The 27,514-nt window shown below is 43.6% G+C and overlaps 2 protein-coding genes and 1 pseudogene across 3 annotated transcripts in view; 2 read left to right on the top strand and 1 right to left on the bottom strand.

Moving 5' to 3' along the window:
• The window catches only part of ppfibp2b (PPFIA binding protein 2b), a 100,892-nt gene extending 86,290 nt beyond the window's left edge, over window positions 1–14,602 (top strand). Inside the window, exons 10-27 of one of the 2 annotated variants that reach the window (XM_039017606.1) lie at window positions 900–961; window positions 1,744–1,819; window positions 2,178–2,284; window positions 2,533–2,600; window positions 3,382–3,442; window positions 3,730–3,765; window positions 4,139–4,277; window positions 5,644–5,779; window positions 5,996–6,124; window positions 6,317–6,467; window positions 8,098–8,209; window positions 8,329–8,417; window positions 8,559–8,681; window positions 10,477–10,602; window positions 12,044–12,232; window positions 12,814–12,999; window positions 14,128–14,193; window positions 14,487–14,602. In XM_039017606.1, coding sequence (XP_038873534.1) covers window positions 900–961; window positions 1,744–1,819; window positions 2,178–2,284; window positions 2,533–2,600; window positions 3,382–3,442; window positions 3,730–3,765; window positions 4,139–4,277; window positions 5,644–5,779; window positions 5,996–6,124; window positions 6,317–6,467; window positions 8,098–8,209; window positions 8,329–8,417; window positions 8,559–8,681; window positions 10,477–10,602; window positions 12,044–12,232; window positions 12,814–12,999; window positions 14,128–14,193; window positions 14,487–14,549 — 1,919 coding nt within the window. In that variant the 3' untranslated portion in view covers window positions 14,550–14,602. Of the gene's footprint in view, window positions 1–317; window positions 351–899; window positions 962–1,743; window positions 1,820–2,177; window positions 2,285–2,532; window positions 2,601–2,958; window positions 3,034–3,381; window positions 3,443–3,729; window positions 3,766–4,138; window positions 4,278–5,643; window positions 5,780–5,995; window positions 6,125–6,316; window positions 6,468–8,097; window positions 8,210–8,328; window positions 8,418–8,558; window positions 8,682–10,476; window positions 10,603–12,043; window positions 12,233–12,813; window positions 13,710–14,127; window positions 14,194–14,486 lie in introns of those variants that run through there. The other variant, XM_039017605.1, reaches the window with a different exon arrangement.
• An 885-nt stretch (window positions 14,603–15,487) lies between these two features.
• On the top strand, window positions 15,488–18,050 carry rep15 (RAB15 effector protein). The gene is made up of 2 exons (XM_039018157.1): window positions 15,488–15,923; window positions 16,148–18,050. The coding sequence occupies exon 2, from the start codon at window positions 16,187–16,189 to the stop codon at window positions 17,063–17,065; it is 879 nt and encodes a 292-aa protein (XP_038874085.1). The 5' UTR covers window positions 15,488–15,923; window positions 16,148–16,186; the 3' UTR covers window positions 17,066–18,050.
• Window positions 18,051–18,591: 541 nt separating this feature from the next.
• On the bottom strand, window positions 18,592–26,747 carry LOC120065865 (annotated as a pseudogene).
• Window positions 26,748–27,514: the final 767 nt, after the last annotated feature.

The following is a 27,514-nucleotide window of genomic DNA, read 5'->3' as shown; positions in this document are numbered from 1 at the left end:
CAAACACCAGGGGACTGACCACTTGAATGCATAGTGTCATTAATACAGCTGGTCCACCTCAAACTAAATATCATCCACTAACGCTTATTCTACTGTCAGAGCAGGGGGAAACTTTGAACATTTGACATTTGATAATACGAACTAATGATACCAATTGAACCCAAGTTATGGTTGTTTCGAGATTGAATTTGACATTAAGCTAGTCATCTGCATGTGTGATGTCAGGTATGGTGCCTCATTCAAATAATACCTAACAAATGCCTTCTCTCTACCCCCTCCACTGTTGTCTCTTTACTCTATGCTGCCCCCTGCTGTAGTGGAGGTCTTTAGGAGACTGCTGACAGACCAATGTAAGGCTCTAGTCTGACTAAGCTTGTGTAATTGTGGCCCTGGTGCAATTCTGCTCTGCCGTCACTGCCTCTCTGTTCTGCTGTCTAATCCACGCTGGCATGCTGTCATGTCTGTCACACCCATTTCATCAGCCCTGGCAGCTACAAAGGAGAGAAGGGGGAGGAGGGGAGGGAAGCTCTGATACATCCTCCTCATACTCACACTCATGAGAACAGTCACTCCTCTTTCCCATAGGGCTGTTCATTTAGCTCTCATTTTGTCACCTATGAAGCTAAGGTCACTAGGCCAAACATATGAGCCCTGTTCAGAATTTAAAGGTGCAATCTGAAATATTTAGGATAAAGCTGGCCAATTGTCAGTTAATGACATACCCATTGAAAATAGAACTTATAAATGCCTCATGAGCTCATGATTACAACTTGATTCAGGGGTGAACGGGGACCAGAAATCGGCCCTGGCATTTTCTTCCTTAAAGCCCTTACACCAGCTCTTTTTTTTATAGATTATTACTCTCATGATTCACAAAAATATTTATTTTTATTTTTCAGACCAAGAATTCCAAAGGTTGAAAATGGGGATGGAGTCTTTGTTAGCGGCAAATGATGAGAAAGTATGTTTTGAAAACTCTGTTGAATAGTGTGTATATTGTGTTATTTAACTGATAATGCCCGATAAGCCGGTGTTTGGAGGATATGTTTGTTGAGGGTCAGCAAACTGTGCCAATATATCCTCCAAACACCGGCGTTGAGGCCTTTATCACTTTTATACAGGTTACCAACATATTCAAATAATGATTGACATATTTTCATTAAAACTGTTATTTTGATAAATTTTTTCATACTATTTCATCCTTCCACAAGATATAGTTCCAACACAAATCTAGGGTTGCTACCCAAGCCGGCTGGTTGTTGGTTCTAAATGTTCCAGTGCCATACTGCCTGGCAACGTTCTTATCCCTTGCTAGCTAGATAGCCAACTACAGCTGACTTACAGTTACATCAAACAGTGCAGACAGAATAACAACAGTAGCTGCATTTGACATTTATTACACAGTGACATTTATTTGGATACATCCATAACAATGAGCTAATGAGGCGCGATTTTGCGTGGCATAAAAATGTGCTCTCTCGTCAGGACACTGTTGTTCAGAGGAGCTAGCCAACAACACAGCTAACACAATCACTGGATTGCGCAGTCAGATGGAACAGAGTAAATAGGCATTTTAACGTCATAGATTTAGCCGGTGGTAACTTGTGGAATAGACACCGGCTGGAATGCGGTTTTAACCAATCAGCATTCAGGATGAGATCCACCGTTGTATTAACATATTGTAATTTGTTGAAGTTGTACAAAGTGAAGGTATGTTATTAAAGTCCTCTCTATTTGTGTCAGGACCGTCACATAGAGGAGCTCACTGTTCTCCTGAGACAGTACAGGAAGATGAAGGAGGTGATGGCCCTCGCACAAGGTAATACACACTTACTGCTTCTACACACTCACTGCTTTTATACTGGGCACACTCACTGCTTATACACACGCACTCTCAGAGGTAATAAACATTCAAGTATTTTTCAAACAAGCTTTGTAAATAATTCAAAGAATGTTGAAGATGGTATGCATTGAATGATAATGTTTAGGGGTCATAGCACTGCATTACCCCTTTGTGTGTGTGTGTGTGTGTGTGTGTGTGTGTGTGTGTGTGTGTGTGTGTGTGTGTGTGTGTGTGTGTGTGTGTGTGTGTGTGTGTGTGTGTGTGTGTGTGTGTGTGTGTGTGTGTGTGTGTGGTTGTGTGTGTGTGTGGTTGTGTGTGTGCTGCATGTGTTTAGTGTCCAGTGAGAAGCTCCTTGTTGGGAGCAGTGAGGAGGAACTGAGCGGGAGTCTGAAGATGAGAGCTCTCACACATAAAGCTCATTCAGACATCATCCGTTCAGAGGTAAGAGACCTCTACGTGCTCCTCCTCTGTGAACCACTAAACACAGTACTACTACAACCTGCATTTCTCAAGTACTCAGTGCTTGTGCCTGCCTACTCTTACATATTTTCATAGAATAGAACTAAAGCACTGAGTAGTAGTACACGCCATGCCTCTGCGCTCACATACCATGGCAGTGTATTAGCAGACTGTTCAGTGTGCATACCCAGTACCTCTTGGTCTAAAGTGTGTGATCTCTCCCTACTCAGATGTCTTCCAGGTGCTCCTCTCCTCTGTTAAGGTCTTCCTCATCCTTCCAGAAAGAGCTGACCTCTAGGTAAACAAACAAAAACCACTGACCACACACATGAAGGAAGAATTCACCAACAGCTTTGTATTGTTGCTGCTGTTGTTGAAATTACATGTACTTAGGAGAGGGTGACCAAACATGCATGAAGGGCATATGTAACCCTGGACACCCACACACTTGCAAGCACTTTCTCTCTCACACACACACACACACACACACACACACACACACACACACACACACACACACACACACACACACACACACACACACACACACACACACGCACACACGCACACACACACACACACACACACACACCTTTTGCTCCAGCCGTGCTCCCTCAAGTTTACTGTGTTCTACTGGACCTGTCCCTCTGCCACAGTATCCAGACCTCCCTGGAGACGTCCATGGTGATGGTCTCCCCGAGCGATGCTGGCTGCTTCCACAACGGACAATGGCAAGTAGAACTGAGGCTACATGGGTGTGACAGCCAGGCTGCTCTTTGTTTTGGTTGTCTTTTAATTAGGGGCCCACTAAAGTGGCTGTGAGTGTCACTGTGTCACCCTGTCACTGTGATGTCCCCGCCTGGTACAAACAGCCCTCTCAGACCCCTTCTCCTGTAGAGCCCAGCCTGTCACATCACATTACCCACAGTCCCTTCTGGGAGGTAGTGCCACAGACCTCAAAGAGCACAAACTAAGAGTTTCCAACTCTTAATTCTACTGTACTGAACCCGTAACTCAAGTTAAACTACTTTACTCTTGTAGTGCAAGTTGGGTTTCAATGTTGTTGTTTTTCTCGATAGGTCCCAACCACAGATGCTTTCAAGCAGCCTGGAGGAGTTACAAAGCGGATCGTTACCAAAGGTTTCATGATTTTGCTGTGTTTTGATTGAACTTTAAGACTGTAATATATCCATGTTAGACATGCAGCATGTGCTTCATTTGTATTTGACCAAACACATTAGAAACGTTATGCGTGCTCTAACTGCAATACATAACCAATACGCTTCTGATGACTGTTAACCTAACAAAAAGTGATAAACACATAGTGCATTCTCACACTCTTGTTGTTTAGTTGATACTGTCAATACATCAGTCTACTAACAGTGTGTGTCTTCTCTTCATTACATGCACGGTCCCCCCTCCTGTAGCATGTAGTGGGTCAACCAGTTGAAGCGTTTTCAGAGGTATTTTCCACTGAATGATCTCACCAGAGCCGCTAACCTTTAACCCTTAACCTCTCACAAGCTGACTTTATCCTAGCTGACCTGAACAGAGCCACGGGTTGACCTGAAACTGTCAAATGTAGTAGCGATCATACTCTCGATGCATCTAGGGCTTATGAAACTAGCCTTTGGTCTGTTGTTTCTTGAACACTTGTGACTCCAATGGCAATCCAATTGAATGTACAGTGATGTTGTCATGAAAGGAAAACATATCAATCTGATTCTTGTGTTCTGTAATGTACAGCAGTAGCAGTTCAACTGAAATCAAATGTCAACAGATGCCATTTCATTGAATTTTGAATAGACTCGTGACCATGGTTCCCCCCACTTACAGAATCGGCACATGGAAATGAACAAATATCAGACCCTACCAGGGAAGCTATCTCGACCGGACTTGAATGAGGATCAAGAGCAGTGTGCCACACCAGTCCAGCTCTCCCCTGACGATAGCGAGGACAGTGAGTTGAACCTAAGTAAGTTACATCTTAAAACACTGCTACTTGTCGTTTTTATCATCAGCCTACTAGAATGTTTCAAACAACAAATAACAAAATCTTCCTAGGGTGTATACTATAAATAAATCATTATAAACTGGTTGGTTCAAGCCCTCAATGCTGATTGGCTGACAATAAAAAAACATTTATTTTGACTGCTCTAGTTACTTTGGTAACCAGTTTATAATAGCAATAAGGCACCTTGGGGGTTTGTGATATATGGCCATTATACCACGGCTAAGTGCTGTGTCCAGGCACTCCGCGTAGCGTTGTGCATAAGAAAAGCCCTTAGCCGTAGTATATTGGCCATATAGCACACCCCCTCAGGCCTTATTGCTTAAATACACTTCTATGGCTTGTTACAACAATGGCACTGTTTCACTATTCTCTCATACTGTGGTTGGTTTGTATTGGGGCAGCTATTCTCTGCATTCTCTCTCACTCTGTACTAATCTTTCACTTGGTTTGCTGCTGTTCTGTTTCTCCTGTCCTTTTTTTTTGCTTTGCGTGGCTTTCTGTTTGTGTTATGGCTGAAGACCGCTGCAGGAGTGCCAGCGCTCCAGCTTTAGGTACCGTGCTACTACTCTGGCAGAAGCCCCATGCATGTCAAAGCACCAAGCCCCTGTTTTCACTATGGATTAAAGTTGTGACTAAACTCCAGCCTGTGCTGGAGGGTGTAATACCCTCAGTGAGTCAGAGAGAGGCGTCTCGGATTATGCCTGACCCTTTTTTTTTCTCACATACAGTAAATTAATGGTGTTGCAGTGCACCCCTCCCAAAGCTGACTACCCTCAAAAGCAGGGCTACTTAGGCGATGTCACGTGCGGCGAGGGTTGCTTGCACAGGGATAGACCTTGTCTGAACTGGCATAACCATCCACTGTAAACAACTACAGATGCAACATGATAACCCATTCGCCTCAGGCTGTAATTTAATTTCCCTGTGTGAAATATTTTTATTGAATATGCAAAAGAGGAATTTGTCTTCACAGATTTGAATTGGCATCCACTAAGACAGCGTTTAAATTGCATTAAGCACTCTGTATAAACACTTTGTGACATCTGCTGATGTAAAAATGGCTTTATAAATACTGAAAATGTTGGAGCGCACAAACAATGTTAATGCTTTCCTGTTTCACTTCACACTGGGCTAACCTTTGGCATGATCTATTTGAAATGTGTGGGTCCTGCATAGACCTTAATTGTAGGCCCTAAAGAATGAAATAAATACAGTGTCCCTTAACCTTTGCATGACTTACTTTCATGAAGAGAACAGTAGGGACATTTTTGAAACAGTTTGAAATAGTAGTACAGTACTTATTTAACATAATCTCCTGCTCTCATAGGAAAGTCGGAGAGACTGGATGAGTCCACGCAGTCGGACCTGTCCCCCCTCTCGTCTGGAGTGGACTCAGGAAAGCAGTCTCCTGTCTCCCCAGAGAACAAGAAGAACCACCTGGGCATCAAGAAACTCTGGGGGAAGTGAGTACCTGTACAGAAGACACACACACACACGTACACACACACACACAGGAAGGGCACACTGCTGAATCGATTTAGAGATATTAATTCAGAGACTAATGGTATAAATGGGAGATATCTGATACAAGTTATCCTGGGTAGAGGAGGTGGCCTTGCAAAGGTACTGTGTAATTCTTAGTGAAAGACTAATGATGTATTCTATCTCCTCTACCCTAGGATTCGGAGGACCCAGTCTGGCACCCTGCAGAGAGAGGACCTTGAGCCTGGAGAGTTTAAGAGGGGGGGACTGAGAGCCACCGCCAGCCCTCGTCTGGCCCGGACTGGAGAGACGTTGACCTCTGTGTGGTATGGGACAGACAGTATCACAAAATACATTTATACAGTGTATCCTCTTAAACATGTGCATGTGAAAGAGAATATACAAAAAAGCCAAAGTATTTACATTTAGTCATTTGGCAGACTCTCTTATCCAGAGTGACTTACAGTTAGTAAAAATATTCCAGTCTTGATGATCCAATTGTCTCTCCTCTCCTGCAGGGATTTGAAGACACCCTTCTCCAAGTGGACTCCGGAGCAGGTCTGTTGCTGGCTAGAGGAGACTGGGCTGGACCAGTATGTGATTCTGGCCCGACATTGGGCCAACAGTGGGCAGACCCTCCTCTCCGCCTCACCACAGGACTTAGAGAAGGTATAGTCAAAAAAAGTACCCGGTTTACAGAACATAATTGGAAAGTTCTTTGTCAAATAAGCAAAGGAGATCCTTCAGGGAACATCATTGTTTGGACGCAGATTAGATCCTTCAGGGAACATCATTGTTTGGACGCAGATTAGATCCTTCAGGGAACATCGTTGTTTAGATGCAAAGGAGATCCTTCAGGGAACATTGTTGTTTGGACACAAAGGAGATCCTTCATGGAACATCGTTGTTTAGATGCAAAGGAGATCCTTCAGGGAACATTGTTGTTTGGACACAAAGGAGATCCTTCATGGAACATCGTTGTTTAGATGCAAAGGAGATCCTTCAGGGAACATCGTTGTTTAGATGCAAAGGAGATCCTTCAGGGAACATCATCGTTTGGACGCAAAGGAGATCCTTCAGGGAACATTGTTGTTTGGACACAAATGAGATCCTTCATGGAACATCGTTGTTTAGATGCAAAGGAGATCCTTCAGGGAACATCATTGTTTGGACGCAAAGGAGATCCTTCATGGAACATCGTTGTTTGGACACAAAGGAGATCCTTCAGGGAACATTGTTGTTTAGATGCAAAGGAGATCCTTTAGGGAACATCGTTGTTTAGATGCAAAGGAGATCCTTCAGGGAACATCGTTGTTTAGATGCAAAGGAGATCCTTCAGGGAACATCGTTGTTTAGATGCAAAGGAGATCCTTTAGGGAACATCGTTGTTTAGATGCAAAGGAGATCCTTCAGGGAACATCGTTGTTTGGACACAAAGGAGATCCTTCATGGAACATCGTTGTTTAGATGCAAAGGAGATCCTTTAGGGAACATCGTTGTTTAGATGCAAAGGAGATCCTTCAGGGAACATCGTTGTTTGGACACAAAGGAGATCCTTCAGGGAACATCGTTGTTTAGATGCAAAGGAGATCCTTTAGGGAACATCGTTGTTTAGATGCAAAGGAGATCCTTCAGGGAACATTGTTGTTTGGACGCAGATTAGATCCTTCAGGGAACGTAGTTGTTTGGACACAAAGGAGATCCTTCAGGGAACATCGTTGTTTGGACACAAAGGAGATCCTTCAGGGAACATCGTTGTTTAGATGCAAAGGAGATCCTTTAGGGAACATCGTTGTTTAGATGCAAAGGAGATCCTTTAGGGAACGTCGTTGTTTAGATGCAAAGGAGATCCTTCAGGGAACATCGTTGTTTAGATGCAAAGGAGATCCTTCAGGGAACATCGTTGTTTAGATGCAAAGGAGATCCTTTAGGGAACGTCGTTGTTTAGATGCATCATTCTCATCACCATCTAGTTCTATCTGTCTAGTTCTCAAGAAGCCATTGCGTTCCTCCTTTCACGTCGTCATGTTGCTGGACTTTTGTCTTTGTTGGTTTTAGCAAGTTTGGAGCTATATTTCACATGTAGCTTCACTCATTGTTTGTATTTTACAGGTTCCCGTACCAAATGTCATACCAATGTACGCAGGACAAACTCTTTTGTTTGGATCTTAATCACAATTGTAAAATAGTGTGCAAAGTGATTCCAAATCTAGTCATTTCCAAAACTGTCATTTCCAGCACTCATCTTGTAGAAAGGGATTGTGTTCATAACCTGGATTAATCTTAATCTTGGTATCAGGAAATGGGGATTAAGAATCCACTGCACAGGAAGAAGTTGCAGTTGGCCCTCAAGTCCTTCAGCACCAAAATGACTGAGAAATCCTCTGAACTGGACCACATATGGGTCACACGTATGTATCAGGACACGGTAGAGGTCATCAACATATTCACTCAACATTCAGCAAACTTGGTGCTGTATTCTGTATAATCAATCCGGCAAAATTGGTTGTCATGTTGTTTGTCCTCAAAGGTTGGCTTGATGACATTGGTTTACCTCAATACAAGGGTCAGTTTCACGAGGGAAGAGTGGACGGCAGAATGATTCAGTACTTGACAGTGGTAAGTACATTCATTGGTTTTCATTGTAGTCTTATTAGTTGTTGTCTCACTGTCTCAAGGGACCTCCTTTTTAAATACAGTTTAAATAAATAAATACAAATTAAGCAAACGTGAAAGACTTCTATTTGATGTGTCCCTCAGAATGACCTCTTGTTCCTGAAAGTGACCAGTCAGCTCCATCATCTCAGTGTGAAGTGTGCTATCCACGTCCTCCACGTCAACAAGTTCAACCCCAACTGCCTAAAGAGAAGACCTGGAGATGAGGTGAGACGTGTGCGTGCACGTTCTATAGGAGGTTTTCTGTTTACACAATATATACAGTTGAAGTCGGAAGTTTACATACACCTTAGCCAAATACATTTAAACTCAGTTTTTCACTATTCCTGACATTTAATCCTAGTAAAAATGCCCTGTCTTAGGTCAGTTCCCACTTTATTTCAAGAATGTGAAATGTTAGAATAATAGTAGAGAGAAGGATTTATTTAAGCTTTTATTTCTTTCATCACATTCCCAGTGCGTCAGAAGTTTACATACACTCAATTAGTATTTGGTAGCATTGCCTTTAAATTGTTTAACTTGGGTCAAACGTTTCAGATAGCCTTCCACCAGCTTCCCACAATAAGTTGGGTGAATTTTGGCCCATTCCTCCTGACAGAGCTGGTGTAACTGAGTCAGGTTTGTCAGCCTCCTTGCTCGCACACACTTTTTCAGTTCTGCCCACAAATTTTCTATAGGATTGAGGTCAGGTCTTTGTGATGGCCACTCCAATACCTTGACTTTGTTGTCCTTAAGCCATTTTTCCACAACTTTGGAAGTATGCTTGGGGTCATTGGTCATTTGGAAGACCCATTTGCGACCAAGCTTTAACTTCCTGACTGATGTCTTGAGATGTTGCTTCAATATATTCCTATAATTTTCCTCCCTCATGATGCCATCTATTTTGTGAAGTTGATGCCATCTATTTTGTGAAGTGCACCAGTCCCTCCTGCAGCAAAGCACCCCCACAACATGATGCTGCCACCCACGTGCTTCACGGTTGGGATGGTGTTCTTCGGCTTGCAAGCATCCCCCTTTTTCTTTCAAACATAACGATGGTCATTATTGCCAAACAGTTCTATTTTTGTTTCATTAGACCAGAGGACATTTCTCAAAAAAGTATGATCTTTGTCCCCATGTGTAGTTGCAAACCGTAGTCTGGCTTTTTTATGCCGGTTTTGGAGCAGTGGCTTCTTCCTTGCTGAGTGGCCTTTCAGGTTATGTCGATATATGACTCGTTTTATTGTGGATATAGATACTTTTGTACCTGTTTCCTCCAGCATCTTCACAAGGTCCTTTGCTGTTGTTCTGGGATTGATTTTCACTTCTCGCACCAAAGTACGTTCATCTCTAGGAGACAGAACGCGTCTCCTTCCTGAGCGGTATGACGGCTGCGTGGTCCCATAGTGTTTATACTTGCGTACTATTGTTTGTACAGATGAACGTGGTACCTTCAGGCGTTTGGAAATTGCTCCCAAGGATGAACCAGACTTGTGGAGGTCTACAATTTTTCAGTTCTTGGCTGATTTCTTTTCATTTTCCCATGATGTCAAGCAAAGAGGCACTGCGTTTGAAGGTAGGCCTTGAAATACATCCACAGGTGCTCCTCCAATTGCCTCAAATGATGTCAATTGGCCTATCAGAAGCTTTCAAAGCCATGACATCATTTTCTGGAATTTTCCAAGCTGTTTAAAGGCACAGTCAACTTAGTGTATGTAAACTTCTGACTCACTGGAATTGTGATACAGTGAATTATAAGTGAAATAATCTGTCTGTAAACAATTGTTGGAAAAATTACTTGTGTCATGCACAAAGTAGATGTCCTAACCGACTTGCCAAAACTATAGTTTGTTAACAAGAAATTTGTGGAGTGGTTGAAAAACGAGTTTGAATGATTCCAACCTAAGTGTATGTAAACTTCCGACTTCAACTGTAGCTGTGTTTTGCTGTGACAATATAGGTCAAATGAAGATCCTACATCTGTAGTTGTGTTTTCTCATACATGTTTCATATTTCCTGCTAGAACAAGACTTCTCCCTCGGAGGTGGTTCAGTGGTCTAACCACAGGGTGATGGAGTGGCTTCGTTCAGTGGACCTGGCGGAATACGCACCCAACCTGAGGGGCAGCGGGGTGCACGGTGGCCTCATCGTAAGTAACCTGAGGGGCAGCGGGGTGCACGGTGGCCTCATCGTAAGTAACCTGAGGGGCAGTGGGGTGCACGGTGGCCTCATCGTAAGTAACCTGAGGGGCAGTGGGGTGCACGGTGGCCTCATCGTAAGTAACCTGAGGGGCAGCGGGGTGCACGGTGGCCTCATCGTAAGTAACCTGAGGGGCAGCGGGGTGCACGGTGGCCTCATCATAAGTAACCTGAGGTGCAGCGGGGTGCACGGTGGCCTCATCGTAATTAACCTGAGGGGCAGCGGGGTGCACGGTGGCCTCATCGTAAGTAACCTGAGGGGCAGCGGGGTGCACGGTGGCCTCATCGTAAGTAACCTGAGGGGCAGCGGGGTGCACGGGGGCCTCATCGTATGTGACCTGAGGGTCAGCGGGGTGCACGGGGGCCTCATCGTAATTAACCTGAGGGGCAGCGGGGTGCACGGTGGCCTCATCGTAAGTAACCTGAGGGACAGCGGGGTGCACGGTGGCCTCATCGTAAGTAACCTGTGGGGCAGCGGGGTGCACGGTGGCCTCATCGTATGTAACCTGAGGGGCAGTGGGGTGCACGGTGGCCTCATCGTAAGTAACCTGAGGGGCAGCGGGGTGCACGGTGGCCTCATCGTAAGTAACCTGAGGGGCAGCGGGGTGCACGGTGGCCTCATCGTAAGTAACCTGAGGGGCAGCGGGGTGCACGGTGGCCTCATCGTAAGTAACCTGAGGGGCAGCGGGGTGCACGGTGGCCTCATCGTAAGTAACCTGAGGGGCAGCGGGGTGCACGGTGGCCTCATCGTATGTAACCTGAGGGGCAGTGGGGTGCACGGTGGCCTCATCGTAAGTAACCTGAGGGGCAGCGGGGTGCACGGTGGCCTCATCGTAAGTAACCTGAGGGGCAGCGGGGTGCACGGGGGCCTCATCGTATGTGACCTGAGGGTCAGCGGGGTGCACGGGGGCCTCATCGTAATTAACCTGAGGGGCAGCGGGGTGCACGGTGGCCTCATCGTAAGTAACCTGAGGGACAGCGGGGTGCACGGTGGCCTCATCGTATGTAACCTGAGGGGCAGTGGGGTGCACGGTGGCCTCATCGTAAGTAACCTGAGGGGCAGCGGGGTGCACGGTGGCCTCATCGTAAGTAACCTGAGGGGCAGCGGGGTGCACGGGGGCCTCATCGTATGTGACCTGAGGGGCAGCGGGGTGCACCGGGGCCTCATCGTAAATACACACGCCACATGACTGAATCAGCCCCTTCTTATACCTTTCTACTGTATATCAGCTCAGGTACATTTGGATACAGTCAGACATACAGTTCAAGACTCCCTAAAGCCACAATTATTTTGAATTAGTCTATTTTACCAATTCATTCCATCTCAGTGTTCTGTGTAATTGTCTGTATGTAGCATGCATCTTCCTCTGAATCTTCTCTAATGACCCCTAGATTCTGGAGCCTCGTTTTAACTCAGATACCCTGGCCATGCTGCTGAACATCCCCCCTCAGAAGACCCTGCTGCGACGTCACCTGGCCACCAACTTCAACATGCTGGTGGGCTCCCAGGCTCAGCAGGAGAAGAGGGAGTTCATGGAGTCTTTGGGCTACGCTCCGCTCAGCACTACAGCCAAAGTCAGGGTAAGAGATGACAGTACTGTACTGTAGGACGCCCAGGGCTGAACCACCACCCTGTTAGGAGCCCTCTTTTTTTGTTCTTCCTCTCACTATCCTCTTTCTCTCTCCCACTCTCTCTCCCACTGCTCCCTCTCTCTGCCCCCCACTCTCTCCTCTTTCTGTCTCTCTTTCTCTCTCTCACCTCTTTCTCGCTCTCTTTCCCCCTAACCTCCTCCCCTTCCTCATCTCTTTAGAGAGACAGACAACACCTTAATCCTCAGTGTGATACCTCAGACCTGGCAAAGCTCTAAGACCACCTAGCAGCTTTGCGTGCAGCAGGCTTTTGTAGCACCAGCTCATGTCTAAGACTCATCGCTTTGTTAAGGCTAGCAGAAAATGTGCTGAGGAAAAATTTTGCGATAGCATAATGTACTCAGTCAGCACAATTAGGCTTAAAGGAACCTTTTATAGCAACACTGCCCATTTTGTACGGTGTTTAGAAATCTATTCACTGATGATGGTTAAAGGGCTAGAATAGAAGTGACACACAGCTTTACCTCAGTATGTTCATAAACCATGTTCTCTCTGTGCTATCTTCTGTTCAGCCAAAGAAGTTGGGCTTCTCAAACTTCGGCCACCTAAGGAAGAAGAGGTGTGACGAGTCAACAGACTACATTTGCCCCCTGGAGGCGGCCCAGGTCCAGGCGGTGCTGAACGGGGCCCACCGGCCCTACTCCGGCTTCAGGGGCCTCAGCCCCATCCTAGACAGAGACCCAGACAGACGGGAGCAGGTGGGGCCAAACAGCTGATGATGTCAAACTACTGTACCTACCTACCCATCACTACTCAGCTTGCAGCCAATAACCCCATCTCTTCCTGCCATGCCTATCCAACCCACCCCAGCACACCCACCTCCACACCCCTCACGTGCCATCATCTAACAATCAACCCCAGCCGCAGGCATGAGCTGCACTCTGGACACTTAAGAGTGGATGGTGAGTGGGAGAGCTCACCGCTCCTATGTTCTCGGTGGATTCACAAGCCTAGTGTTCAGCTGTGATCTATCACCTCACCCCTTTAATGCAGTAGGATAATGCTACTATTGTAAACAATATTGTGCATCATTTTAATTATCATTTTAACACCTGTATTTGAGATTCACATAATGGTATTCATCCATTGTTTTTAAATATATTCCTAACCAGTAGAAAGTAATGTTGCTGTTTGTCAGACAGTTATGGAATGAACTTGTGCAATATTTGCATATGGAGGAATGCATTTCATATATTTATGTTGTTAAATAAATTGAAAGAAGTACAATGAGATTTTATAGCTCTGCACATTTTGATGGATTCCAGATTGTGATTACGCACTGTTATTTTCATATATGACTGTTATAATATTTTTATAGTTAAAGATAACGCTTCAATCAAAGAATCCCTCGTTGTCATTCATTGTAAATAGCATTATCCAAATCCATCAATAAAGATTGTAAGTGTGATAAGTGTTTTATTCTTCCTGATCAATTATATTAAATCTTTATACAAAGTATGCTTCTCTCATTAGAGAAGGAGACAGTAGTCTTGTCTCCGTTTTATGATGAAATTATGCTCATTTTAAGTCAACTTGAATCAAAGAGACACTTGTAATGAAATACATTGTGCAGTGCAGAGACATCAGCATGCATCATTAATTAACCATTATCATTCACTAACTTGCTCATCAATTCTTCTGATCATCATGATTGACCCATTATATGCAAGATGGGGTAGTGCATATGGGGGGGGGGGGCGTAAATTTAGCGTTACTGCATTCACAAGAAATGCTGCATATGTCAGCTCAATCGGATATTTACTTCTACGATACAGTTTGAATGGAGCCCCTAGGTGTTGTGTTTGATGAAAGGCCTGACTTTGCAGATGGCGGTGACAGAGGGGCCCGTGCTGCAGATAGAAGCTCTGTCTGAGGGAATTAACCAACTCACGGTAAGTAGCTCCTCAGTCAGTCTCGTTCAACAAGCTTTCTATATCTGTTTAATTAAATAACCAGATAACAAAGATTTCCTTTTAAGCTGTTGTGTTTTACTTTTCTCCTCAATGCTGTGGTACTATGCTGTTATTATATTTGCTGACAGCAGGCGTTGCAACTGAACAAACAGGCTTCAACAAATAGATTTTGAATTTACTTTGCTGGGACATTAGCCTTAAGCCTTTAACTGACAAACATTGCAGCATAACACTCCTTGCTAACCCCAGGCCCTGGCCCTTCTTGCTTTCAGTATTTGCTTAGCCGAGATGAGGTTCTGAAGGAGATGAGACGCCCTCAAACAGCACTAGTCTGAGAGGATGCCATGCTGGCCACACTAACCAACACAGCCAATCAACCAAGGGAAAGCGCGGCCTCATACCAACCCAAACTCAACGTAGGGAGCTTTACCAGCAAGCTCAACTGGCCATATCCCTTATCTCATCATAATACAGGACTATAATGAACACTACTTCTGTATTAGTGACAGAAACACAATGAACATTGAAGCCATTCTGTCTAACGTGTGTCATTGGAGTGTAGCTCTTCCAAACTTAATAGTGAATAGTATGTACTTCGTCTTTTTGGTGAAAAGTATAGGCCTACCGCAAGCCACTTAAACATGTATTAAAGTGCTCTTTTCCCTACGTAATCTATTTCCCTGTAATATTGGCCAAACTGTATTATTTTGTACGATATATGTACATATCATATTTTACAAGTTGTTTGTTACGTATACTGAACAAAAATATAAACACAACATGCAACAATTTCAAAGATTTTACTGAGATACAGCTCATATAACATCAGCACACGTGACCTGCGGTTGTTAGGTCGGTTGGATGTACTGCCAAATTCTCTAAAACAACATTGGATGCGGCTTATGGTAGAGAAATGAACAATCAAATTATCTGGCAACAGCTCTGTGGGACATTCCTGTAGGCAGCATGCCAATTGCATGCTCCCTCAAAACTTGAGACATCTGTGACATTGTGTTGTGTGACAAAAGTGGCCATATATTGTCCCCAGCACAATGTGCACCTGTGTAATGATCAATCTGTTTAATCAGCTTCTTGATATGTCACACCTGTCAGGTGGATGAATTATCATGGCAAAGGAGAAATGCTCACTAACAGGGATGTAAACAAATTTGTGCACAACATTTGAGAGAAATAAGCTTTTTGTGGCTATGGGACATTTCTGGGATCTTTTATTTCTGCTCATGGAACATGGGACCAACACTTTACATGTTACGTTTATATTTTTGTTCAGTATATGTTTTCAAAGTTACCTGGACACATCTCTGATTAAAATAAGGCACTAGGTCATACTGTAAACAAACACACCCAACACTTAATACAGCTAATTTGTATTGGAACAATAAGAAACAGGTTTTTCCATGTTTCCACACATAATTGGCATATAGGCAGATGTAGTCTTTGTGGTATGTCCCTTTAACAAGTCACCAGACCAGAGGATCCCTTCTGTGAGAGAGCAAACACTAAGGGAAGCCTGCTCTCTAAGAGTTAGGTAACCCAGTGTACTGTCCAAAGCCTGGCATAACCTGTATGTGGATCCTTCTGCTGGTTGTTCATCTGCTTCAATCCAGCACATCCTAATATCTCACTAGGGTTCCAGAGAGGAGAGAGGGGCTGGAGCTGTTACAAACATCAAAGGCAGACCGATACTGGTGAGTTTTCATTTAATTTAATATTACTTTTTTACCAATCTGGAGCAAACACAGTACAATCCAAATATGTTTGTATTTTCTAAGGTTTGGGTTCCATTAGGGTTGGGTACCATCAACACTTATGTACCTTCAACCCCTGTTATTACACAAGTATACTTTTGTAACTTTTATGTCAATTATCATTTCTACAACAATAAACTATACTGTTGTTATCACATGTTCAGGTTATAAGGGAAACCACCCTCTAACCTAGTCCTGTAGATATGGGGAAGATAGAGAGCAAACAACCAGCCCCGGACATTCCCAAGATAATCTCAACCTGGTGGGAGAGGCTACAGAAGAAGCCACCAGCTCCAACCATGACCATTCCAAACATGTACTTTAACTTCCCAACCCTGTGGGGAAGGAGAGAGAGCAAGCTACCAGACCCAGACATACCCAGTATATTCTCCACTCTGTGGAGAACCCCCCAAAACCCCAACGATTTTGTCCCTCTATTCAACGACTGTGTGGGGATAGCTGCAGCTAGGACCCAGGAGTACCTCCTGTTCCTGGACCCAGAGGACAAGTTCCAGCCTAGCCCGGCAGCCCTCAATGACATCTTTCTAATGACCTACATCACCCAGAGCAGCCACCTCCACATGACCGACTCCTTCAACTGCACCACCATGACCAAGCAGCAGCGCATCCTCCTGGGTGCTGACTGGGTGTGGGCTGTGCTGGAGAGGCCCACCAAGAACCCCCGCATCCAGATCGCCGTGCAGATCCTGCACCTGCCCGAGAGGGAGGGAGGGCCAGCCGAGGACATCCCCCCGGAGGTGTACACTGAATCCATGCAGATGGCCAAGATGGAGTCTGCTCATAAGAACAAGGCAGAGAGGATGGTGGATTTCTGTGCCTCCATCGGTAATGACTGCTACGCTCTCTTTCTCCTATTTGGCCGCAAGGGCGACCCGGGCAACATCTACGGGGTGCTGAGCAACAACTTTCATGCTGCTATAGGGAAGACTAAGATCAACCGTGCACTCATTGAGAATTTCTTTAAAGGGTCCAGGTACTTACACACGCCCACTGGAATGCTACAGGCTATTGTCACCAAGAGAGATTCTGACCCTTTAACTTTGCTCATCAAGTTTACCTGACCAGTGTGATCGATGACAGAGCAGCCATATGGGACCTTTCAGATGACTCTGTTTACTGTAGTGTTTCACATGGGAGGATGGACTGTTGTGGTTGGTGGGTTTATGCTTGCCTGGGACTTGGGGACCCAGTGTGCTGAAAATGGCCTGTGTCCATGTCTCATTTGTGGACTACTGACCCATGCCTGCTGACAGCTGCTCACACCCCTGTGGTTATTATTTCTGTTAGAGCTCTATTCAATCAGATCCGCTTTAGCCGACATCCGCATAGCGGTTCTTTTGGCAGTGTCGGAGATGAAACTGCGTTAGAGCTGTCAAATCCAAAAGCGGCTCCTGACATTATACCTAAAGCGGACATTGCTATTGGCTGCACAGTGTCACATTAAGAGAAATACCATGCAGCCTTGTTTACAAGTTGGAACACTGGAATGTGAGATGGAATCTACACCTCCATTAAGATGATAGAAACCCTCATTATTTAGTTTAATGATTTTCAATTTGAGCGTCATTATTTCTATATAGCCTACACTTTCTCCTTCTGAACTTCTAACGGAAGTGGGACTGGTGTGGCTTTGTGACAAAGATCAAGAGCAGCTGCTCAACGATTTGACAGCTCCAATGCAGTTACACCTCCGACACAGCCAAAACATCAGCTATGCAGGTGTCGGTTATTGCCAGTTAACGCATGATCTGATTGAATCTAGGCCTTAATGGACTTAACACTTCACTGGCATTGCACTTAGGTAGTTTGTGTGAATTTCCACATATCTGCTATCACTACTCATTGACATTAACACCTCTGTACAGCTTATGTTGACATGGAAACTATGATTTGCCACAAAATATTTTTGTATTTTCTAGGATGGACTTAATGACTGAACACATTGTGATAGCTTCACCCAAAACCTAATTCTAAGTTCATTTGATTAAGGTGGATTGTTCTCTTAAAGTTGAGTCAAAGTAGGAAATAACAGGGAGTTCAAAAATAAATTAAATGTATATTTCTGGATGTCTTGAGTTATCTTGTTTAGAAGAGGATTATTTATGTTGAGGATTATGCTCAGTGGTAAATAGCATAATGTAAATGAAGGGATTTGTGTTTAAATATGCAGGTTTGCTAAGGCCTCATGTTATATATACACACTGTGGTGCCGAGAATAACACTACTCTTTTTCCCCAATACCACACAGACATCAGATTATGTTTAGAGATGGATTTAATGAGTAATGAGATTCAACAAAACATCCAAATGCTTTAGATACAGTACATAATTAGAACAATTATTACTAAAACAGTTCAAACATACTAAAACTAAACTAACCTTTCACAGTATCTCACACAAAAAAGTTATTTGAATGTTCAACATGCAAATATGACATTTGTTATTCAAAACGCTAGAGAATATCCTGTTGGTCTTGAAATGTAGGGTGTTACATTGTGTTCTACACACAGAATTCAATAGAACATATTGTCTTAAATGTCCTGGTGCGTTTTAATGTATCTATGCCTAGTTGGAGCCCTGGGAGTTATCAGTATGTGAATGTGTTCTCTGTCTTGTAGCCCAGAGTGGAGAGGTTGGGGCGCCATGGATGCTGGGTCATGGGGGGTGGGCCACACATGACAATGAGCACATCGTTGGACACCAGGGGAAGGTGCTCTTTCATCATATCAGCGTTCACAAACCCTGAGCTGTACTTCCAGTCTGTAATCAGAGGAAAACACAAGCTGAATTCAACCGTTTTTAATCAACAGATAAGGATCAGCCCTGCAGGCCAATGAAATGATCACATCCTGTTAGCGAAGATGTGTTTCATTTATGTGGAACTAACGGATGAGTGCCAGGATAGACAATTAGCTGGAGCCTCATTTGCATACTGTACCATATGAGGAAGCTACAGTATAGCTGACGGGTCACATGGCAAAACAGAATCTAAATAGAATGTTGGGATATGATTGGAGGGTTAAGGGTTTCCATTCATTCAGTTGACATCAGTAACAAACCAATTCAAAAGGGTTGCTGCAGGTGCACCTTTGGGGATTTTTTGGTTATTGTCTAGCAGTCAGTCAGTCAGTCAGTCAGTCAGTCAGTCAGTCAGTCAGTCAGTCAGTCAGTCAGTCAGTCAGTCAGTCAGTCAGTCAGTCAGTCAGTCAGTCAGTCAGTCAGTCAGTCAGTCAGTCAGTCAGTCAGTCAGTCAGTCAGTCAGTCAGTCAGTCAGTCAGTCAGTCAGTCAGTCAGTCAGTCAGTCAGTCAGTCAGTCCGTCAGTCAGTCAGTCAGTCAGTCAGTCAGTCCGTCCGTCCGTCCGTCCGTCCGTCCGTCCGTCCGTCCGTCCGTCCAAAGGGTGTTATAATATGGTAACACAGCATTGTAAAAATGTTTTTTTTTGCAGTCCAACACGAATGATACAATGGTATTAGCCCATGACAACGCTGTACCTTAATCTTTTTTATCATGGAATACTATGGTCTTACCCTGTGGAGGCTTGTCTAGAGTGAACCACAAATTGAGTTGTTCATAGTGACTCTTCAGCACCTTCTCTAGTTCCTCCTGCAGTAGAATATGCTTAGTCTGGGGGCAAGAGACCCCAGACTAAGGGGTCTTTGATTTGATGATTGTCATTGAAGTTGTATTCATAACAAGCTCTGTGTCCACTTCATTGATAATCCACGGTGACGGTTTAATACTGTGTGGGATGTGACTCTTGCCTGTACGCCGGTGAGACTGACCTGGTTAGCAAATATGAGGGAGCACTTGGTGTCATCTGCAGGGTCTGCTGTAATACTGTGAATCAGCTGCAGCATGGAGGTAATCCCTGAAAAAGCACCCGGACATTTCATCCAATTAGCAGTTTTTCAACTCAGAGCACATGAATTATGCTGAGAGAAAAAGTTACACAAATTGTGTTTTCCTTAGGAGGAAGAAGACATGTCTCGTTCCAAAGAATTTATGCTACCCACGTATTTCTAAATAAATACTTGACACATACAGTTCCTACCTGTTCCACCAGCGATCATTCCCATACAGTATGTTTAATTGCGGACCTTAGCCTCAGACTTCTTATTAGGTTGAATGGCAAATTTGCCTTAAAATTGGGAGAAATTGGTTTCAATAAAGTTTGAGAAAGGGTTGATGCATTGTATTACATTGCCCTCTATTGGTCAAACAATGATAATGCCATGATGAAGCACAGCATGGTACACACCTTACTAGAATGACTAGATCACACACACACACACACACACACACCACACACACACACACACACACACACACACACACACACACACACACACACACACACACACACACACACACACACACACACACACACACACACACACACACACACACACACACACACACACACACACACACACACACACACACACACACACACACTTACCATTTATTGTGTATACAAGCAGGCCATTAGGACCTCTGAAGTCTATTTTGTCTCCAATGCTCATGGCGTCCAGGGACTGGGACATCTTACCTCTGTCAGGATAGTTAGGGTGAATGTTTTTGTAGTACACCTGGGAAAACATAGGCACAAGTTATGATGAACTTTCCCCAACTTATAAAAAGTCCTACAAGTAATTCAACTGATTGAAATTCAATTCCAAACATTCATTCAAATCCATCTTTATGGTGTCAGATCCTTGCTGTTATATTGTAAAATGTCTGAACAAACTCAAATGATCTGTTTGAGAGGGCTGATGAATAAGAGTAGCTTGACCACCAGGTTCACAAAGCCCTGTCCCACATCACTGGAGACAGGAGTGTAGGCCTGGATCCCTAGGCTCCCATGGACCTTAGCTGACAGGTGCACATGCTGTCCTGGGTGGGAGGAAAGGGGTACATGGGGTGAAAGGGGCAGAAGAGTGATAGTACTATCTTCTCAGGCAGTCCTTGTGGTATTTATAAGTCCTTGATATACCCAGATAAGTAGGTCTCTGGTCTGATAGGATACCGGTGCTGTTGCACTACCTGATATACCCAGAGAAGTAGGTCTCTGGTCTGATAGGATACCGGTGCTGTTGCACTACCTGATATACCCAGAGAAGTAGGTCTCTGGTCTGATAGGATACCGGTGCTGTTGCACTACCTGATATACCCAGAGAAGTAGGTCTCTGGTCTGATAAGATACCGGTGCTGTTGCACTACCTGATATACCCAGAGAAGTAGGTCTCTGGTCTGATAGGATACCGGTGCTGTTGCACTGCCTGATATACCCAGAGAAGTAGGTCTCTGGTCTGATAAGATACCGGTGCTGTTGCACTACCTGATATACCCAGAGAAGTAGGTCTCTGGTCTGATAAGATACCGGTGCTGTTGCACTACCTGATATACCCAGAGAAGTAGGTCTCTGGTCTGATAGGATACCGGTGCTGTTGCACTACCTGATATACCCAGAGAAGTAGGTCTCTGGTCTGATAAGATACCGGTGCTGTTGCACTACCTGATATACCCAGAGAAGTAGGTCTCTGGTCTGATAAGATACCGGTGCTGTTGCACTACCTGATATACCCAGATAAGTAGGTCTCTGGTCTGATAGGATACCGGTGCTGTTGCACTACCTGATATACCCAGAGAAGTAGGTCTCTGGTCTGATAGGATACCGGTGCTGTTGCACTACCTGATATACCCAGAGAAGTAGGTCTCTGGTCTGATAGGATACCGGTGCTGTTGCACTACCTGATATACCCAGAGAAGTAGGTCTCTGGTCTGATAAGATACCGGTGCTGTTGCACTACCTGATATACCCAGAGAAGTAGGTCTCTGGTCTGATAGGATACCGGTGCTGTTGCGCTGCCTGATATACCCAGAGAAGTAGGTCTCTGGTCTGATAAGATACCGGTGCTGTTGCACTACCTGATATACCCAGAGAAGTAGGTCTCTGGTCTGATAAGATACCGGTGCTGTTGCACTACCTGATATACCCAGAGAAGTAGGTCTCTGGTCTGATAGGATACCGGTGCTGTTGCACTACCTGATATACCCAGAGAAGTAGGTCTCTGGTCTGATAAGATACCGGTGCTGTTGCACTACCTGATATACCCAGAGAAGTAGGTCTCTGGTCTGATAAGATACTGGTGCTGTTGCACTACCTGATATACCCAGATAAGTAGGTCTCTGGTCTGATAGGATACCGGTGCTGTTGCACTACCTGATATACCCAGAGAAGTAGGTCTCTGGTCTGATAGGATACCGGTGCTGTTGCACTACCTGATATACCCAGAGAAGTAGGTCTCTGGTCTGATAAGATACCGGTGCTGTTGCACTACCTGATATACCCAGAGAAGTAGGTCTCTGGTCTGATAAGATACCGGTGCTGTTGCACTACCTGATATACCCAGAGAAGTAGGTCTCTGGTCTGATAGGATACCGGTGCTGTTGCACTGCCTGATATACCCAGAGAAGTAGGTCTCTGGTCTGATAGGATACCGGTGCTGTTGCACTGCCTGATGAATGAATTAAGTGTTTAGTGTAGCATCAGTACTAAATGGCAGTCCAAGGATGTGTGTTGAAGAGGGAAGTCCAAAGCGAAACCGCTTTGTATCATGGCTTACATCCTGCGCAGAAACAGAGTTGCAAAGTTGGAATACTGTAACTTTAATATCACCGGCAGACCAACTCGATAGCAGCTTGAAGTTAGAAACCTTAACTAAATGTAACTCAATTTAAAGGCAATGTGCCCTATCTCCAGTTAAGTTGAAAAAGGCCACATCCAAACAGAGTGAGGTAACTAATCAAGTAAAGAGAAACTGCAGAAAGGCAGAGCAGAAGTGAAAAAAGCCAAAGTTGCAGGTTCATTATGATATCCTGAGAGAGCCACTTGACATACATAACAAGGCAATTAGAAATGCCAGACAGGCACAATATTCTTACTTGATCATTATTAATCAGAATAATTTGAGAGTGCTCTTCTCGAACATTGATTGCATGATAAATCCTTCCCCCGCAAACCGATGTGAACTTTCCTCCACATCTAAATGTTCTACCCAAGAAAGCCATTGGTCAACTGCAAAGCATACAGAATGCTGCAGCACGGGTACTGGCCAAGACCAGACGGAGAGCACACATTACACTGGTTTTAAGGTCTCTGCACTGGCTGCCTGTGAGTTTTAGAATTTCATTTAAGATTCTTCTAATGTTTTTTTTATCAATTCATGATTGTGCACCCCGATGCATGTCAGACATGCTTTTAAGTTATGTACTATACACAGTAGGTCCCTCAGGTCCTCTAGCACTGGCCTTCTAACTGTTCCAAAGCTTAGGATCAAGAGACGTGGAGAGGCAGCCTTTAGTTACTATGCCCCCCCTGCCAGAGAACCTGTGGAGGGCTGAAACTGTAGACATATTTAAAAAACATATTTTTAGTTTTACTTTTCCTTAGGGTGCTTTTTAGATGTTCAGTTTGTGTCATTCCTTTATTTTTTATCGTATGTTTGTTGTGCAGTAAATATTTCAGCTTTTATTTTCATTGTTTTTTATTAGTTTTTTCCTGTGAAGTACATTGTGTTGCATTCCATGTCTGAAATGTGCTGTATAAATAAAGCTTGATTTGATTTGTTTGCGGAGACTGCATTCACGTAAACGCTGCATGTCATTTCAATCGGAAATTACCTTTAAATTTCGATCTCAATCTCGCAATACGTATTGAATCAAGCCCTAAATTTGTGAAAATCCTATAATTTATGTCAGAAGAATCAGAATGATCTGAATTCGTTTTTGCAGGTGTAAGACCATGAACTCTAAAACAAGTAGAAACACATGGGAAACAGGGAAGGTGGGATTTATCTATACTACAATGTCATTTTATTTATTTCTGTGACTTGCAAACCTGCTGTAAAATGAATAAGAGTTCTGGCCAGATTACGAGAGGATGTCAAGTCATTGTTATTCCTTGTTTGTCATTATAGATAAGATCCAATGGTGTTTATCGGTGAGAGTGGAATGGGCTCTATCCGAGGGATCAAGACGGGATGACTGGGAGGGCATCAGACACTTCGGTCTTTCGGTGGACCCACTCTGCCCAAGTAGAGACCCACTAGCCACTATAGTTTAATTAAATTTACAAGGTATTACAATCTGACCACAGTATTTAAAAGGCAGTCTTTCTCCAGTGTGTTTATGACATAATCCACAGACTGTTGGTACATTAGGAGAGGAGTTGGAGCATTAAAGCCCTAAAAAGGCACAGGGCCTCAAAGTACAATGTAGTACTTTGCTTTATGTTTTTTGTGTGTTCCATGGGATGTACACCGCCCTATGACAAGTCTGCTAAAATGTTTTGTCTGGTTCTTCAATGATGGACGGAACAGACAAGGCCAACAAAATCCAATTTATTACATGGAATGTACATGGACTCCACAATGTAAAGAAAAAAGCACAAGGTTCTAGAACATTTAAAAGAGATTATCAGCAGATGTGGTTTTCCTGCAAGAGGTACATTTCAAAAAGGAGAAATGTAATAATTTAAAAGGGGAGCTGGGTTGGAGAGGCCTATACTGCCACCTACTGTATTCAATGAATAGATTCAGTCTGATATTCAAATACAACACAATGTACAGTTGACAGTAAAAGCAATGAATGTCATTTATGCCCTAAAAAAATTAAAGGAATGTTCAAAGGCCATTATTAGAATACTATCATCATAGGAAGAAGGCAGTCTATTTCATAAAAAGTTCACTCGGTGTAGGCATCCTGACAAACAAGAATACAACCTTTCCCTTATATCCCAGTACCTTACATGGTGAAAAATACATATTGGTTTAATTGTATATCCCCCAGGTGGAAAACCTTGGGGGGGGGGGGGGGCGGGGTTAGCAGGCAACCTAAATCACAAATTTAGCAAGTTAGACAACAATAAAGGGTATATTCAAGGAACCTCCAAAGAGGCTGAAAAAAACAATCTCTAAAGGACATCTGGAGATTACTATTCAACTACAAAAGACTACTCCTTTTTTTTCTCAAAGTAAGAAAATCTACTCAAGAATTGACTACATTTAATGTATATTTCCCAAAATTCACTACATTTATTGGGTAAAGAATCCATGACATAGTGATATCGGATCATTCTCCTGTATCATGCTTAATTACACCAACATAAAATATACTTAGTGACAGAATATGGAGAATGAACAGAGCGCATCGTCAAGAACCGAAATTTATTAAATACATAAACAAAAACTAAAAAAACTTTACCATTACAAATGAGGACAGAGTAAAGCCCTCCCCTGACATAATTTGGGATGTTAAGGCATACATCAGGGGGATGATAATCTCATTCTCGGCAAAACATAAATCTGAGTTAATAAAAAAGAAAAGAGTTCAAAAAGAAAACATTTCTGAACTTAAGCAGGCATATGTTTTAGATTGAAGAGAGCCAACAACTACAGGTTAAACTAAAATTAAACATACTATTTACTGGCAAATAAACCCAGGAAACACCTTGTATTCCTCACAAATGAATACATGCCAAACCAGTTATAGTTTTAAAAGATAAGGATACAAATGCTTCAATTAGACAACGCTATTAATTTCCATTTTAAAGGCTTTTATGAAAATCTATATAAATCCAAATTAAAGTTGGACTGATCTTACAGCCTTAGACTCAACAACCCTGGAGCAACTATCAGGAAGAAAAAAAATCCCTCCCAAATAAATATTAGACAAAACTTTCACGTGAAAAAAAGCACCAGGTATGGACAGCTTTCCCATAAAGTTTTACTTAACATTCTGGGACAAAGTAGAGCTCCTAATTTACTGAAATGATAAGACATACAGTACTGTGCAAAAATTTTAGGCAGGTGTGAAAAAATACTGTAAAGTAAGAATGCTTTCAAAAATAGACAGGTTAATAGTTTATATTTATCAATTAACAAAAGTGAGCGAACAGAAGAAAAATCTACATCAAATCACATTTGGTGTGACCACCCTTTGCCTTCAAAACAGCATTACATCTTCTAGGTACACTTGCACACAGTTTGAAGGAACTCAGCAGGTAGGCAGGCCCAAACATCGTGGCGAACTAACCACAGTTCTTCTGTGGATTTATGCAGCCTCAGGTGCTTCTCTCTCTTCATGTAATCCCAAACAGATTCGATGATGTTGAGATCAGGGCTCTGTGGGGGCCATACCATCACTTCCAGGACACCTTGTTCTTCTTTATGCTGCATTTAGTTCTTAATGACTTTCACTGTATGTGTGGGGTCTTTGTTTGCTGCAGAATACATTTGGGGCCAATCAGATGCCTCCCTGATGGTATTGCATGATGGATAAGTATCTGCCTGTACTTCTCAGCATTGAGGAGACCATTAATTCTGACCAAATCCCTAACTCCATTTGCAGAAATGTAGCCCCAAACTTGCAAGGAAAATCCACCATGCTTCACTGTTGCCTGCAGACACTCATTCGTGTACCGCTCCCCAGCCCTTCGGCGAACAAACTGCTTTCTGCTACAACCAGTAGCAGAGCACCTGCTGCCATTTTTCTGCACCCCAGTTCCTGTGTTTTTGTGCATAGTTGAGTCGCTTGGCCTTGTTTCCAGGTTGGAGGTTTGGCTTTTTGGCCACAAGTCTTCCATGAAGGCCACTTCTGACCAGACTTCTCCGGACAGTAGATGGGTGTACCAGGGTCCCACTGTTTTCTGCCAATTCTGAGCTGATGGCACTGCTGGACATCTTCCGATTGCGAAGAGAAGTAAGCATGATGTGTCTTTCATCTGATGCAGTAAGTTCCCTTGGCCGACCACTGCGTCTACGGTCCTCAACGTTGCCCGTGTCTTTGTGCTTCTTCAAAATAGCTTGGACAGCACACCTGGAAACCCCTGTCTGCCTTGAAATTTCTGCCTGGGAGAGACCTTGCTGATGCGGTATGACTACCTTGTGTCTTATTGCTGTGCTCAGTCTTGCCATGGCGTATGACTTTTGACAGTAAACTGTCTTCCACAACCTCACCTTGTTAGCGGAGTTTGGTTGTTCCTCACCCAGTTTAATTTATCCTACACAGCTGTTTCTGTTTCAGTTAATGATTGTGTTTCAACCTACAAATTGATTGATGATCATCAGCACCTGTTTGGTATAATTGTTTAATCATACACCTGACTATATGCCTACAAAATCCCTGACTTTGTGCAAGTGTACCTACAATAATTGATGCTGTTTTGAAGGCAAAGGGTGGTCACACCAAATATGGATTCGATTTAGATTTGTCTTCTGTTTACTCACTTTGCATTTAGTTAATTGCTAAATATAATTTATTAACATGTCTATTTTTTAAAGCATTCTAACTTTACAGCATTTTTTCACACCATCCTAAAACCTTTGCACTGTACTGTATGTCACTCAATTCAGTGCTTCCTAGCTCCATGTATCAAACAGTTATCTCAGTTATATTATATTATATTAAAAGCAGGACAATCTGGAGAGTCCCCTGCAGATTACAGACC

Source organism: Salvelinus namaycush, chromosome 21 (assembly GCF_016432855.1).
Source record: "Salvelinus namaycush isolate Seneca chromosome 21, SaNama_1.0, whole genome shotgun sequence".
NCBI lineage: Eukaryota > Metazoa > Chordata > Actinopteri > Salmoniformes > Salmonidae > Salvelinus > Salvelinus namaycush.
The sequence above is the reverse complement of the archived record's forward strand: the minus strand, read 5'-3'. Positions and strand labels throughout refer to the sequence as shown.